The 15,338-nt window shown below is 43.5% G+C and overlaps 2 protein-coding genes across 4 annotated transcripts in view; one reads left to right on the forward strand and one right to left on the reverse strand.

Moving 5' to 3' along the window:
* Positions 1 to 15,338, forward strand: part of LOC131544789 (Fc receptor-like protein 5) — a 275,408-nt gene that overhangs the window by 134,856 nt on the left and 125,214 nt on the right.
* LOC131544819 (uncharacterized) lies at positions 8,227 to 13,945 on the reverse strand. Of its 3 annotated transcripts, none has more exons than XR_009272233.1 (12): positions 13,540 to 13,945; positions 11,931 to 12,282; positions 11,467 to 11,578; positions 11,106 to 11,198; positions 10,662 to 10,870; positions 10,220 to 10,383; positions 10,029 to 10,127; positions 9,485 to 9,717; positions 9,221 to 9,395; positions 9,039 to 9,132; positions 8,514 to 8,858; positions 8,227 to 8,345 (listed from the first exon to the last, which is right to left on the reverse strand). XR_009272233.1 is itself a non-coding variant. In XM_058783311.1 (10 exons), the coding sequence occupies exons 3-10, from the start codon at positions 11,500 to 11,502 to the stop codon at positions 9,044 to 9,046; spliced, it is 1,104 nt and encodes a 367-aa protein (XP_058639294.1). In that variant the 5' UTR covers positions 11,503 to 11,578; positions 11,931 to 12,282; positions 13,540 to 13,945; the 3' UTR covers positions 9,002 to 9,043. The 3 variants fall into 3 exon arrangements, 1 of the variants encoding a protein (XP_058639294.1); XR_009272232.1 differs by having other exon boundaries at positions 10,220 to 10,389; XM_058783311.1 differs by lacking the exons at positions 8,227 to 8,345; positions 8,514 to 8,858 and having other exon boundaries at positions 9,002 to 9,132; positions 10,220 to 10,389.

A 15,338-nucleotide genomic window follows, 5' to 3' on the forward strand; every position in this document is an offset into this window, starting at 1 on the left:
AAACAGCTCTGTTTTCAGCACACAGTTTTAGTGCGTGTGTTTTAAATGCTAATGAGCTTTGCTCGCCCGCCCCTCTGTTCTGTGGGGCGTTTTTGACACTAACACACGTGGAGTGTTGCCTTGACAACAGTTGAGGGTATATTTTGAAGAATGGCAGCGGAGTCTCTGAGGATACTGTGCAACCTTATCAATTCGAACCGAGTCGGACCGGAACAGGATGACGGCCCAAGAAGTTCGACAATTAAGGCTCGAACGGGACGTTTCTGAATGGTTGGTTAACGTAATGTCACTTTTATCTATTTTTGTGTGTACTGTCAGGTAGAGTAGTGAGATACTGAACGCTATGTGTTTACTGATACGTTAGTTCATTGACAGATTGATGTTACAGCTAATGGTCATGAAAAAGAAATTCGGTAAATGTAGGCTTGTCAGTGATGCGTAACGTTATCTATGCAGTGTTAGGTACAACTCTCAGGGCGGAAACACTGATATGAGGTCACGGCAGGAATTTTTCATATTGAGAACGTCAGAATAGAAAACATGCATGTACCCTGAATGTAAACATTAGCCACATACATCGTGAAGCGTGCTAGCGATTTGCAAAGATTAATATAAAGGTTAATTAAACGTTACACTCACTTCTTCTGGAGGTTCAGCAGGAACACGAATAGTTGGTACCGATTCTTTTTCAGGAGCAGCTTCTTAGCAAAACCAGCTTTATACTGACCTTCATTTATAAAGCAGTCTGGTGAAAAATGATTCGCGCAAACATGAAAACATTGACGTTGCTCGTGGGGAATATTCCTTCAAAAGCAAAACTCAGCCACTGTGTCTTCAGCGGTTCGGACTTAGGAACATCAAAATGACTGCTGTGTTCATTATTGCACCGAGAACAGAACACCACGATCGCTTAGACGCCATTCTGCTCATAGACAGCTCCAGCGTATATCAACAATGACGCGGACTATGATTGACAGCTCGCTCACGAGCAAGGGCGGTCTGTGTTGAAACACTGCTGTCAATCAACCATCGTGGGAGGCGTCCGACCGTGTGGCGTCACACGGTCGAACGGCTTGATTTGAGACAGGGTAAAACAAATAAGGAGATTAAAAAAAAAACACTGGATGGATTTTTATCATTTTATGATGGTTGTGTACAGGCACTGCTAACACACATTTCAGTACAATCAACTTGTAAAAGTGCATGTACCATTATATGACCCCTTTAAGACAGTGTAGCAGTGGTCCAGTATATTTCTGTCTCTGGTGGGGCATGTGATGTGCTGTCTATATTTAGGCAGTTCACGGGTGAGATTAGCTTTATTAAAATCACCGAGAATTATAATGAAAGAGTCCGGATAACGCTGCTCAGTGTGTGTGATTTGATCGGCCAGCAGTTCTAGCGCCGCGCTCACGCGCGCGTCAGGAGGAATGTACACACTCACCAGAATAAACGAGGAAAACTCCTGCGGTGAATAAAAAGGCTTGCAGTTAATAAAGAGAGCTTCCAAATTTGGGCAGCACATCTTCTTTAAAACTGTCACGTCTGTACACCAGCCTTCACTGATATAAAAACATAATCCACCGCCTCTCGTTTTCCCCGAGGACTCGGTGACGCGGTCTGCTCTGAACAGCTGGAAGCCCGTTAGATGAAGCGCGCTGTCCGGGATGGCTCCGTTCAGCCAGGTTTCCGTGAAGCAAAGCGCAGTGGAGTTTAAAAAGTCCTTGTTTGTGCGGGTGAGGAGTTGTAGTTCGTCTGATTTATTTGCCAGGGAGCGGAGATTTGCCAGATGAATGCTCGGCAGCGGAGTCCTAAACCCCCGCTGTCGGAGTTTCACGAGCGCGCCGGCGCGCTTCCCTCGCCTGGGTCGCCTGGAGCGCTTGTATTGGAACGCAGCTCCTCCGATTAAAATGTCCAGTAAAAGGTCTGAATGCTCAAATGTAGGCAGAAAGTTATTTGGTGTGCCGTTTCTGATGTCCAGGAGTTTGTTTCTAGTAAAGCTGATCGGGAAAAAGTTGCTTAAGACAGGACAAACAAACAAAAAAAGAACAAGTACCAAGCACCGACAAACCATGGCTGCCATCTGCGGCGCCATCTTGTTAATGAATGTAAAGATACGGTAGACCACAATGGACAAACAAACACTGGCTCGAGATAGGACCACTCACTTTCTCTCGTCTGTCACAGTAGTTCTACTACAGCTTGTAAAGGGAGAGGTGAGGGGAGCTGGTTGCAATCTACAACCTTGTACATTTAACATGTATTTTTTGGTGGAGTAGGATGCATACAGTAGCTTGAATATATCAACCTATTATATTCTGTAGTTATACCATTCTGACGGTAAAGGGTTTGCTTCCGCTGCCTCACACTAAGGTAAAGCCCCTCAATCGACTGCTGAAGTCCTCTGTGTGCGGTGCCTTGACTGCCATGAGATGTATTTGGTGTCTCTGTGTCAGGATAAAGAGTCCAGGATCCAAGTGCGAGTGCAAAGATACGTTTATTAACAGCAAGAACAGACAAGAATCTCCAGCAGAGAGAAGAGTATCCAACCCCGTGCCGAATAATCCAAGGAGAGAGCTGATAATCCAGTGACGGCAGGAACACGGAGAACTGGCAAAAACAAGACAACGTTAACGAACCGACAAACCACACTGAAAAGCGCTGGCTTGATATAGGCAGCGCAACAAGCTACAGCTGGTGCGTACTGATAAAGCACCAGCTGCGGTAATTAGACGACGACACACACACACACCAGACACGCAAGATGACACACACAGACCCATGAACCGTGACAGTACCCCTTCCCCTAGGAGCGCCTCCTGGCGCTCCCAGAAGAACCTACCTGGCGATTGAAATCATCGATGAGAGAGTGATCCAGTATGTCTCTAGCAGGCACCCAACTTCTCTCCTCAGGACCGTAACCTTCCCAGTCCACCAAGTACTGAAATCCTCGTCCCCTCCGCCGAGTCCAGAATACGTTTTACCGAATAAGCTGGTTCCCCATCTACGAGACGCGGCGGTGGGGGAACCGGGACAGGCGGATTTATGGTAGAATGAAAAACGGGCTTTAATTTGGATACATGGAAGACCGGATGAATTCTCCTGTACGCTGGAGGAAGTTTGAGGCGGACTGCCACCGGACTAATAATCTTGATGACAGTAAATGGGCCAATAAATTTGGGAGCGAGCTTATTACTGACGGATCGGAGGAATATTCTTAGATGAAAGCCACACTTTTTGACCCACGACGTAGACGGGAGGTCTTGACCGGTGGCGATCGGCCTGGACCTTGGTGCGCATCCCCACCCGGAGGAGGGTCTGTCTGGCCCTGCTCCAGGTGCGGCGGCATCTCTGGACAAAGGCGTGGGCAGAGGGAACCGCGACTTCGGACTCCACACTCGGAAAAAGTGGTGGCTGGTACCCTAAACTACACTCAAACGGAGATAGGCCCGTAGCTGAGACTGGTAACGAGTTATGTGCGTACTCAACCCATGAGAGTTGCTGGTTCCAAGAGGAAGGGTTCTGAGAAGCCAAACACCGCAACATTCGTTCTAAATCTTGGTTGGCCCGCTCCGTCTGACCGTTACTCTGGGGGTGGAACCCAGAAGAAAGACTAACAGTCGCCCCCAATAATTTACAAAACTCTCTCCAAAATTTGGAAACAAACTGAGGACCCCTGTCAGAGACCACATCCATCGGGAGGCCATGTATGCGAAAGACGTGGTCAATGACAGCAACCGCCGTTTCTCTGGCAGACGGTAATTTAGGCAGAGAGATGAAATGAGTTGCCTTCGAGAACCGGTCCACCACGGTCAAAACCACCGTGTTTCCCTGTGAGGGTGGGAGACCCGAAACAAAATCTAGCGAGATGTGGGACCAGGGTCTCGAAGGAACTAACAACGGCTGCAGAAGTCCAGCAGGGGGTCGATTGGAAGACTTAGAAACAGCACAGACCGAGCAAGCCAAAACAAAAAGGCGAACGTCGCGAGCCATACCTGGCCACCAGAACCGTTGTTTAACAAGAAACATGGTACGATTAATCCCAGGATGACAGGCTACCCTGGAACAATGACCCCATCGGATAACTTCGGACCTTAAACACTCTGGCACAAACAACCGACTCGGTGGGCATCCGGGCGGGGGCGTTACCCCTTGAGAAGCCATGCGGACCTTCGACTCGATTTCCCATGTGACTGCAGAAATAAAAATTTTCTGCGGCACAATGGGTTCGGAAAAAAACGGGCGCTCCGAATGGTCAAAAATACGGGATAACGCGTCCGGTTTGATGTTCTTAGACCCAGGACGGTAAGAAATAGAAAAATCAAAACGACCGAAAAAAAGAGCCCACCGAGCCTGCCTAGAATTTAACCTTTTGGCGGACTTGATGTATTCAAGATTCTTGTGGTCAGTCCAAACGACAAAGGGAACCCCCGAACCCTCCAACCAATGACGCCACTCTTCCAAGGCAAGCTTGACTGCCAGCAACTCTCTGTTACCAATGTCATAATTACACTCGGCGGGGGACAAACGGTGAGAAAAATATGCGCAGGGATGCACCTTGCCGTCCGTGAGGGAACGCTGGGATAGGACCGCACCAACCCCCACCTCCGACGCGTCAACCTCCACCACAAACTGCCGGGACGGGTCAGGGGCAACTAGGATGGGAGCTGAAACGAAGCAGCTTCTGAGTTTGGAGAACGCAGCTTCAGCTGCACAGGACCACCTGAAGGCAGTCTTGGTGGAAGTTAAGGCAGTCAAAGGGGCGGCTAGCTGGCTGAAGTTGCGAATAAAACGCCGGTAAAAATTGGCAAAGCCCAAAACCTCTGCAGGGCCTTGCGGGAATCCGGGTTGGCCAATTCACCACAGCTTGAACCTTATCGAATCCATGCGCACCCCTCGGCCGAGACGATGTAACCCAAAAAGGAACAGACTGTGCATGAAAAACGCATTTCTCCGCCTTAACAAAAAGCCCATTCTCTAACAGCCTCTGAAGGACTCGCCTGACGTGCTGAACATGTTCCTGGAGAGAACGGGAAAATATCAGTATGTCATCCAGGTAGACATAAATGAACTGATCTACCATATCTCTCAGCACATCGTTGATTTAGCGCCTGAAAAACCGGGCGTTAGAAAGACCGAAGGAAGAACACGATATTCAAAGTGCCCCTGGGGTATTAAAGGCAGTTTTCCATTCATCCCCCTCTCTTATGCGAACCAAATGATAAGCGTTGCGGAGATCCAATTTCGTGAAAAATGACGCCCCCTGCAAACGCTCGAAAGCCGATGACATCAACGGTAAAGGATAAGTGTTCTTCACCGTGATGTCATTCAACCCCCGATAGTCAATACAGGGACGGAGAGAGCCGTCCTTCTTTTTCACGAAAAAAAATCCCGCACCAGCTGGAGAAGAAGAGGGGCGGATGATCTTGGCTGCTAGAGAATCAGAAATATATTTCTCCATAGCCTCCCTCTCCGGAGTGGAAAGCGAATATAACTTGCCCTTAGGCGGAGACGTACCTGGTAATAAATCTATAGCACAGTCATAGGGACGATGCGGAGGTAGAGAAGCAGCCCGAGACTTACTGAACACTCCTTCAGGTCAAGGTACTCACATGGCACGTTAGACAGGTCAGCGTGATCATCCTGAAACACAGAACAAGACACAGGAGAACATGCAGACAACAAACAGGAAGCATGACAATATTCACTCAAGCCAAAACAGCATTCTTGCCCCAATTTATCTGGGGGTTATGGAGTACGAGCCAGGGATGTCCCAGCACTACAGGTGCAGCGGGAGTATCGGTCAAAAGAAAATCAATCTTCTCTGAGTGTTGTCCAGAGGTGATAAGTCTTAAAGAGGCAGTGGAGTGTGTGACGGCGGGTAACGACTGACCATTGAGCGCAACCACAGAGATGGGCTGAGAAAGCTCCACCACTGGTATCTTGAGGCTGTGAGCGAGACTAATGTCTAAAAAATTACCCTCCGCTCCCGAGTCCACTAAAGCCTCACAGTCATAAGTAAGTGACTGCATCCTCAACTTTACCGGAAGATGAGTGGCTGCAAGAGAGGATTTATTAAGTGTAATCCCACCCGTCAGTAACCTCTTACCTACTGGCGGGCACTGGCTTTTACTGGACAGTGCAGAGCAATGTGACCGGCAGTTCCACAGTACAAACAGAGTCCTCTCTCCCTGCGTCTCTGCTTCTCCAACTGTGAAAGCCGAGACCTGCCCATCTGCATGGGCTCTGGATCTGGAGGAGAAAACACAGATTCGTCAGGAACTGGGGAAAAGTGACCCTGTGGAAAGACCGGCAGCCCCCGGAATGTCTGCAGGCCCCGTCGCCGTAACCTAGTATCCACGCGAATGGCCAGGTCAATGAGCCCATCCACGCCGGGGGGTAAATCCAACGAATAGACTTCATCCTTAATGGCATCAGATAAGCCATATAAGAACATGTCCCATTGTGCTTCTGAATTCCAACCGCACTCCGCAGCCAACGTGCGAAATTCAATAGAGTACTCGGTAACGGAGCGTTCTCCTTGACGCAGTTCAGCGAGAAGCCGTGCCGCTTCTCTGCCCGAAGCAGCGCGATCAAACACCTTCTTAAGTTCCTCGGAAAACGATTGAAACGAACGGCAGCAAGGAAGTCTCTGCTCCCACGGTGGTTCCCCAACCAGCCGCCTGTCCCGAGAGCAAAGTGATGATGAAAGCCACCTTAGACTCCTCGGTGGGAAACGATGAAGGTTGGAGGGAAATGTAGAGGGAGCATTTGGCCAAAAAAGAGCGACATAATTGGGGTTCCCCCGAGTAAAAGGCTGGAGGCGGTAGACAAGGTTCAGTGGAACGAACGGAGTGATCCACGGCAACAGGTGGGTTGGGTGGGGGTGGTTGCTGAGCTGAAGCAGTCTCTACCTTAAACCGCTGAAACTGAGTGGTTAACTCAGACACCTGAGTAACCAGAGCCTGGACCGCACGCCCCGTAGCCATCAGCTGTTCCTCCTGGCGCTCTATGCGGGTGTTGCTGCTAGTAAAAATCTCCCTCCATTCCTCTGAACTCGCTGGATCCATAATGGTCGGTTCGTTCTGTCAGGATAAAGAGTCCAGGATCCAAGTGCGAGTGCAAAGATACGTTTATTAACAGCAAGAACAGACAAGAATCTCCAGCAGAGAGAAGAGTATCCAACCCCGTGCCGAATAATCCAAGGAGAGAGCTGATAATCCAGTGACGGCAGGAACACGGAGAACTGGCAAAAACAAGACAACGTTAACGAACCGACAAACCACACTGAAAAGCGCTGGCTTGATATAGGCAGCGCAACAAGCTACAGCTGGTGCGTACTGATAAAGCACCAGCTGCGGTAATTAGACGACGACACACACACACACCAGACACGCAAGATGACACACACAGACCCATGAACCGTGACACTCTGTAGAAGTAATGGTGAAAGCAGATTCACTGTTAAAACAACACAGAACCGTTTCAGTGTTTGAATTTTTATTTGTATATAAATCCCCTTTTAATCCTTCATTAACATTTCATTGATATTTATTTTAATACTTTACTGAACTTGGTATGTGCACTTCCTGCAGGGAAACTGAAATACGCAACATAATAAATGTGGCAAAACATCTGATGGTGACATGTAGTTTGCTGTAACCCATAGATGATCAGCCTATTACCTATAGCGGCTCTTTAATATCAAACTTAATATAAAAGAAACAGCAAATATCCAAACTGGAAAAGGATATTTGCTGTTTCTTTTATCTGGTCATGCTTACCACCAGCTGCCCATTCCTTCACATCAGAAAGCCACTGTGCCACCACTTCATCTGTGCAAAGTAACTCTGTTTTTAGTTCAGCTAGCCTTGCTGTTTCATCCTGGAGTCTCTGGCAAGTCTGATAAACAGTGTTATACAATAATCAGGACTTAGTATGATTAAAAACAGGCCAAGTGCACACAACAAAAGGATACACAAAACAATTAATAGGAGACTTACCTTCACATATCTTGTTGAAAGTGACTGATGTAGAGACGTTTTTTGTGGTTCCACCCCATTGCATGCAATGTAAGCATGTCTACCGTGCTATATAAAGCAAATAATAAGGTTATGATGCTTAATAAAAAAAAAATAAAATAATAATAATATATATATATATATATATATATATATATATATATATATATATATATATATATATATATATCAAACAATCTGATTACCTGCTTTGGACATATATTTGGTTGTCAGGGCACAACGTGAGAGGTAGCTGTTCACTTGCTCGACCTCCTCACCGGCGGTTGTCCCTGCTCCTTCCTGGTTTCTACCACTCCATTTAATCTATTAGTAAATGGTGAAAAATTCAATTTAATTAAATGGGCACAATTTGTCTCAAAGGCTTTACAATCTGTACAAGAAACGATTAAGCAAAAAGGCTACATAGTACAGTTTGCAGTTTTGCTTGCAAACATTACAAATGTACATGTGATGCAAAAATATTATACATACTTCACACTTAGTAGCATGGGCTCGAGCATGCATCACACTGAGGAAAGGTTTCATTGTGGTCAGATCTTGAAGAGCAGGAAGGACACTAGCAGCTTTCTCCAAGTATGGCCAATATTTGCAAGCCACATCCATTGTAAAGAATTGTGCCTTGGCTGGCATGCGCTCCTTCTGAAGATACAGAGGGTGGGCAAATATCTCCCCCCTGTACATATTAAGAGCTTTCAGAAGGAATCCGTGGCGACACACTGCAACCTCCATCCCCTCTTCATCCAATTTGGAAGCCCTCCTTGATGTCTCCCTCGCTGCTGTCCACTGGGAGTCCCCACATGTGCCTTTTCCCTGTCTCTATGACACGCATAACAAACACAACAAATCAAACAAAAGCAATGCTGTCATACAATATATGGCATTTATTCTCTCAGTTTGATTTTGGAGTAGCTGGTAGGTAGAAATCAAGGTCGGACATATGGATATATATGGTTCTTTTTGTGACAACTTTTCGGTCAAGTTATGATTGAAACTTGCATTTCTCACTGCTTTCTGTATGGTTTCCACAAATCTAGACACCGCAGCGTCTTCAGCCACAAAGAGCCCCTCAAAAAAGGCAGGATCATCAGAGCTGAGGAAGAAAGAAAAATAGGAAATACATCCATTAAATATATAAAGAAAATAAATAAATCAATAAAAAGACTGAAACAAAAGACCACCTTGTGTCTCGGCGAAAGCGATATAGCTTTCGGTTTCCATCGGCTGAAACAGCCAACATTTCTGGCGTGCAGGCTGGGCAGGTGAAAGGAGCACCACAGCAGAGCTGGTCTTCCTCAAATGAAGCATAAACTCTAAGAAGCTGCGCTGTAGTGTATCACCGTTGATTTGTCCAGACTGGAAGATATATAGAATGAAATAGTATATGTAACAATGTCTGATAATGGAAAGAAATTTTATAATATGGTAATAACAATTACACTTACTCTTCCTCCAATCTTAGTGCGATGCTCCAGCAGCTTTGCGAAGGCTTGTCTGGAGAATCCTGGAGAGATGACCTTGAGGTCCTGAAAGGAGTTGAGGAGGTCCAGTGTATAAAGTGTAGAGCTGGTGTCAGAGGCTGGCCAATATCCACTCCTAAGGAGGTCCTTCAAGTCAGGGGTCCACTGATGCTGGCACGTTTGACATACACGTAGTGGCTGATGCAAGTCAAAACGCCCTTTGAACAAAAAAGTACATTTAAAAATTAATTTTAAAACAGTTAGGTAATTCTGCACATTGTGAATGGTTGAGAGACACTGCACAAGTTCCTATAAACCCGGCACTCAAACCAGACTTCTTGAGTAGTGTCACACATTGTTTACATTTGTCTAAATCAACAAATTACAAACAGCAGTGTTGGCTAATGACAACACCATGTGCTATACCATAGATTTTGACATGACTTCAATTGTAAGCACAATGCCACAGCACACTAGTATGAAAAACATCACATCTACAATAGCAATCTAAATAGTGAATTGTTCTTACCATTGATGGTAATTAAAATCACTGGTTTGCCTGGTAATATAGTGAAGTTTGTGCCTTCACAGGAGCAGTCTGGCGCCTTCACTGTTGGCAAAATGCAAGCTGGCAAAACGAAAGAAAACCACTAATTTAGATTATCTGTAACTGGCTGCAGACACATGAACAGCAAAATGAGGGCTTTCATGAGAACATACCTTGCTCATGGATGCAATATCCATCTCGCCCTTTAATGACGCATGAGGTTGGAGGAATGGCTTCAGAAAACCCATGAATCACACATTCCCTGTTGTGGAGCGGCTGTTTTTTGTGATGCAATACATCACAGTCTCCACAGAACCACTCCTCAGGAAGACACTCTCTGCACCTAGGGAGAAAATAAAACAATATTATAATATATTATTTCAGGCGAATAACTCATATAAAATATAACACACTCAATTTAAGCTATTACAAATTTAGTTAGACACTAGGTTTGATTTTATTGTGGACTGAATAGTGGCTCAGTGTTTAGTGCTGTCACCTTACAGCAAGAAGGTCCTAGATTTACTTTTCTCATAAATGTGGTTTTCATCTGGGTGTCCCCCAAAACACATGCACCTTAGCCTATAAAGCAGGGCACTAAACATTAAAACCAACCTAATAACAGCAGGCTCATGGCAAAGCCAACACAATGGCTGACCAACAGCCTCTGTTGCAATAAGGCATTTTAGGTGGTATGGTCTTGCTTCTTTCCAGCGCTCTGAGGCTTTCTGCTGCCGAAAAGACCATGATGATGCAGAGCTTTTCTGAGGCTCAGCAGAAAGATAAGACGTCAAAATATCGGAGAGCCTCTCCAAAATTTTTTTCTGTAAAGAAAATATGAAATACAGCTGCGAGGGACAATTTAAATGAGGACAATTAAAAGTCAATTGATCAATATTTAGAATAAACACCACTTAATGATTCAGTATCAAATTAGCCTTAATCTTTACTAAATTGTGTTCTTAATCCATTTACGGCACTGTCAGTTTTGTCTAAGGGGTTTTTCTTTAATCACACGTGGATTTTAGATTTAAACTTAAATTCATCACTTTGATTTACCAAATTGCTCTTGAGGATTGAGTTCTGCTGAGGGGACAGTAAGTGGAACCTCCACACTGGATGACAAGGAGCATTCGACCGGGGTGTGTGTGACTGTAAAACAGTACATAGAAGAATAAAAACATGTTAGACTACCACTGCATGTTTGTTTTTTGTTTTTTTTACCCAAAACTGAACAATTTATGAAATCAGACATATTTCTGTTAAGTACTGTTTTCTACTATAGTGCCACTGAAAGGTTTAGGCTTTTTTGATATTGGAATATTTTAAACTCTCAACAATCAATTACAGTGTTCTAATTTGATTTGGTCCAACATTTACATAGTAAATTCCTACAAATGTAAAATAATTCAGATGTAACCTGTAGCTGCAGCTTGCCTCCCCCTCGGCTTGCCATGTCCTAAAAACTCCCTTTTAGAGGTCTGTGGAGGGTCTCCTACAGAGTGTGCACGTTTCCTCTCCACAGCTGCTGTCTGTGTGTTAGAGGGAATATTTCTTGTAAGACCGATGTTGTTAAAAGTACTGGATCCAAAAACAGGTGATTAGTGAAAGGAAAACACAACATAGTGTGTTAATAAGGTGTTGAATGGCTTAAATTAACCTTGATTCTCCAAGTCTCTGTAACTCCAAAATATATTCCTTTTTCCAAAATATATTCCCTCAGTTACACAAGCCAAAGAGCATTATGTTAATGAATCATGCAATGTACCTGCATGTAATCTTCTGCACTCATTCATCCTTCTACATTCAGCACATTTTTACTTTAATTTGTCACCCATCCACATGTTCAAGTACAAATTGATTGAGGTATATAAAAACTCTTACCCTGGCTTCAGCTAGAACACGGTCTAGTTTCAGTTCAAGAGCCACGCGTCTCCCCTCTTGGTAGTGAGGATCCTGGGAGTCAAGTTTACGTTTGGAGGCCATTGCAACGCAAACAGATACAGACAGACAGATGAACACAGAGCCAGACAGACAGACACAAACAGACAGATGTACTGTATACAGAGAGGCTGCGATATATAGATAGATGGATAGATAGATAGATGGATAGATATAGATAGATAGATAGATGGATAAATAGATGGATAGAGATAGAGGTTGGCTCTTAAAAGTGCCTTTGGGTTCGGTAAATCAGATGTATCAATGTTTGGACAGGTGACTCGTTTGACAGGATCTGCAAGGGAGAACAGAAAATGTTAATTATGTAGTGTAGAGTATAGAGTAGAGTAGAGTACCCCAATAGTGAGACGTTCCCATTTTCTTATAAATACAATACAAATTCAAGATTTTCCAATTTCCTGTATGACAGCTAAAAGGCATGTAACATGCGTCTGGGGTTCCTCGTCCCAGATTTAAAGGAAACTTTATGTGCAGTAACTTTAGGCAAAGTTATTTTGTTATTACTGACACATTACAGTGAAGTTGTGGGTGAACCATGATGATCGAGAGAAAATGTCATCTTCTAGAGCTCACACAATAATGCAGTGCTCCATGCTAAGTTACTCTTCAGCTGATATAACGTAAACTACACTTAGCTTTTACTAGTAATCATTACTAGTATGACTTATTATTTATTTTTTTGTTCATTTAGTTGTTTACGTCATATTCTTTGTTTTTGTAGGTCCCCCTGTAATGGTTCCCATGTGATGGTTTCTCCCAACTTCACTAACTAATTATATCTACACCTGTTAATTATACACACACTCTGAGGAAGGCTTAAGGCCCAAATGCAATAGTGTTTCTATTAATAGTGATGATGGACAAGTGAATAAAGGCTTTTTAACTTTTTTGGACCGGAAGAAGTGCCTTGGATTTCTTTATATTAATAGAGTTAGCTTATATTGAAGTTAGCTAGCGCCGTTTAGCAAGCCTAATTTCACAAGTGGTTTATTATTATTATTATTATTATTTATTGTTTTCGCTGATAAGGAGTAAACCATTGGTCGGGTTTTAATTGTTGCTCTAACATTTAAACCATGTGAGTTTAATGGCAAAGAAAGGCACCAATTACAACATTTAACCTTTTGAGCGGTACGGTCCCACATATGGGATTTTCATTTCCGCGCCACTGGGAGTACGGTCCCACATATGGGATTTAGAACGTTCGGTGACGTCGCATAACTGCCAAATTCAAACTGCGTTTTCGCGCGTTGACTGATGCTGAGATGCAGCTGCACTTGTCATATAATCGCATCTATGCAGTGTTTTTAACCACATAATGTTTATTTTATGCTTTAGACATTTAAATACACATAAGTACTAGTAAAACAATACATTTAGAGTTCGTAAAATACACTCAGATGTTTATGGAAGCAGCAATAACAATCCATTCAAATATAATTTTCAGACGTGTTTTATTAATACCAAATACACATAGTGTAAGTAACTATAAAGTTCACTCTATTCTCCTCCCATCTCATCCGCCACTTACTTGCATGTATTTCGCGAGAAATTGATGAATTTACGTGATGTAAATCCGACTGACAGGACTCTCTGAACTGCCGCGCGAACAAACATGGCGGCGCCCATCTCACATTACAGATCACGATCAAGATCATTTAGAACTGTTTTTAAACGATAAAACACACTCATTTGCACATATTTGTGAATCGGAATATCAGATAGTTGATTATATGGTAAGCAGGTTTATGAATATTTTGAATAAAAAAGGAAAAAACGAAATAAAAGCGATCCATCTGTCATACAGTGTTATTGTGGCCGCGGTGTGTCACGTGACAATCATGACGCGTCGCCATGGAAACATTAAGGGGAAACGTTCTAAAATAACGGTCGCCTAAAAAAAACTCACTCTGGGGGGACCGCTGGAATATTTTAAACTCACCACTGAAAAGGTTAAACAAAACGTGATCATTAGTAATGAGCTCCTGACTTACCTGGACAGTGGTTTGAGCACAATGAGAAGACCCGCGGGCGGGGCCTGGATCCGGAGGCGGAGGATCATGGGTAATGCTGACAGAAATGCCAAATGTAATCTTTTTCCACATTTTTATCAGAGAATAAGGCAGAAAATATATTTTATAAGTTCTATACTGTAATAAATGTGTGTGTCCCTAATTAACGCAATAGCGTATATTTGTATAAATCTTTTGAAAAAAAATTATGAAATGTTTTTAATACAACGGAAACTGTATTTACGGTGATCACAGTTTAATAAAAACATTGTAGGTTAGGCCTGTTAATTGCAATGATTTAATTTCCACGGTCATTCAAAGCGAGCAAAGAACACAACGGAGCTTTTAGAAACTCCGAATCAGTTGAACCATTGCGTCGCAAAATGATTCACTGTTTCGAAGCGCTCCAGTTGAACTGATTTACTGTTTCGAAGCGCTCCAGTTGAACTGATTCACTGTTTCGAAGCGATCCAGTCAAAATGATTCACTGTTTCGAAGCGCTCCAGTTGAACTGATTCACTGTTTCGAAGCGCTCCAGTCAAAATGATTCACTGTTTCGAACCGCTCCAGTCGGATCGCGTATCACGAATCATTTGAATCAGATCAGATATGTGTGTATTGACTGCAAGGAACCACTGACGATGCTTTATAATAGCGAGTAGCTTACAGAATAAAGCAATAAAAACAAGGATAAAATCTCCTGATTAAATGTTGAGTAATAATGCTTGAATATTAAGAAAAGAAAAGAATAACAAATCAGAAAAAAATACAGCGTCTGTGGTGCCCAGTGGCAAAAAGAAAAACGTGGTGGAGGGCACGAAATAAATTTCCTATTGAAATACATTAGATGAAAGTCGTGCTGCCTGACACGAAAAAAGAGGGAAATTCGTGTCCATGAACACGAATCAATAGATTAAATTTCGTGACTATATCACGAACTGCCGTGAGACTGGGTTGATATAGTCTATACCAGGGCTATTCAATTACAAATTCAGTTGGGCCAGATTTTCAAACCAAGAAGGTTAGCTGGGCCAGTTATTTCAGCGGCGAAGCAACTCGTAATGACACATTTTAAAACCAACACAAACAAATTTATTGAAAACATGTAAGGTTTATTCATTGTTTCTCTTTTAACTTTGGTCAGTTTGCACATCAAAAGGTGCATAAAAATACAATAAAAGAGTTAACTGAACATAATCTGAGGTAGCCCCTACTACAAAAGAAAAAAAAACTGACCTCTTGCCTAGGCCTACCTAGGCTACATATCTGACCTATCTGATCACAAAGTGCATAAAACAAAATAGTGCACAGTAGTAGA

This window comes from Onychostoma macrolepis, chromosome 07 (assembly GCF_012432095.1).
Source record: "Onychostoma macrolepis isolate SWU-2019 chromosome 07, ASM1243209v1, whole genome shotgun sequence".
Lineage (NCBI taxonomy): Eukaryota > Metazoa > Chordata > Actinopteri > Cypriniformes > Cyprinidae > Onychostoma > Onychostoma macrolepis.

Excerpts from the sequence above, each read along its gene's own strand:
- LOC131544819 (XM_058783311.1), bottom strand. The coding sequence starts at position 11,502 with ATGGCAAGCCGAGGGGGAGGCAAGCTGCAGCTACAG. Across the intron at positions 10,871-11,105 it reads CAATCCTCAAGAGCAATTTG|AAAAAAATTTTGGAGAGGCT; the intron begins GTAAATCAAAGT and ends TTTTCTTTACAG. Across the intron at positions 9,718-10,028 it reads GATTTTAATTACCATCAATG|GGCGTTTTGACTTGCATCAG; the intron begins GTAAGAACAATT and ends TTTTGTTCAAAG.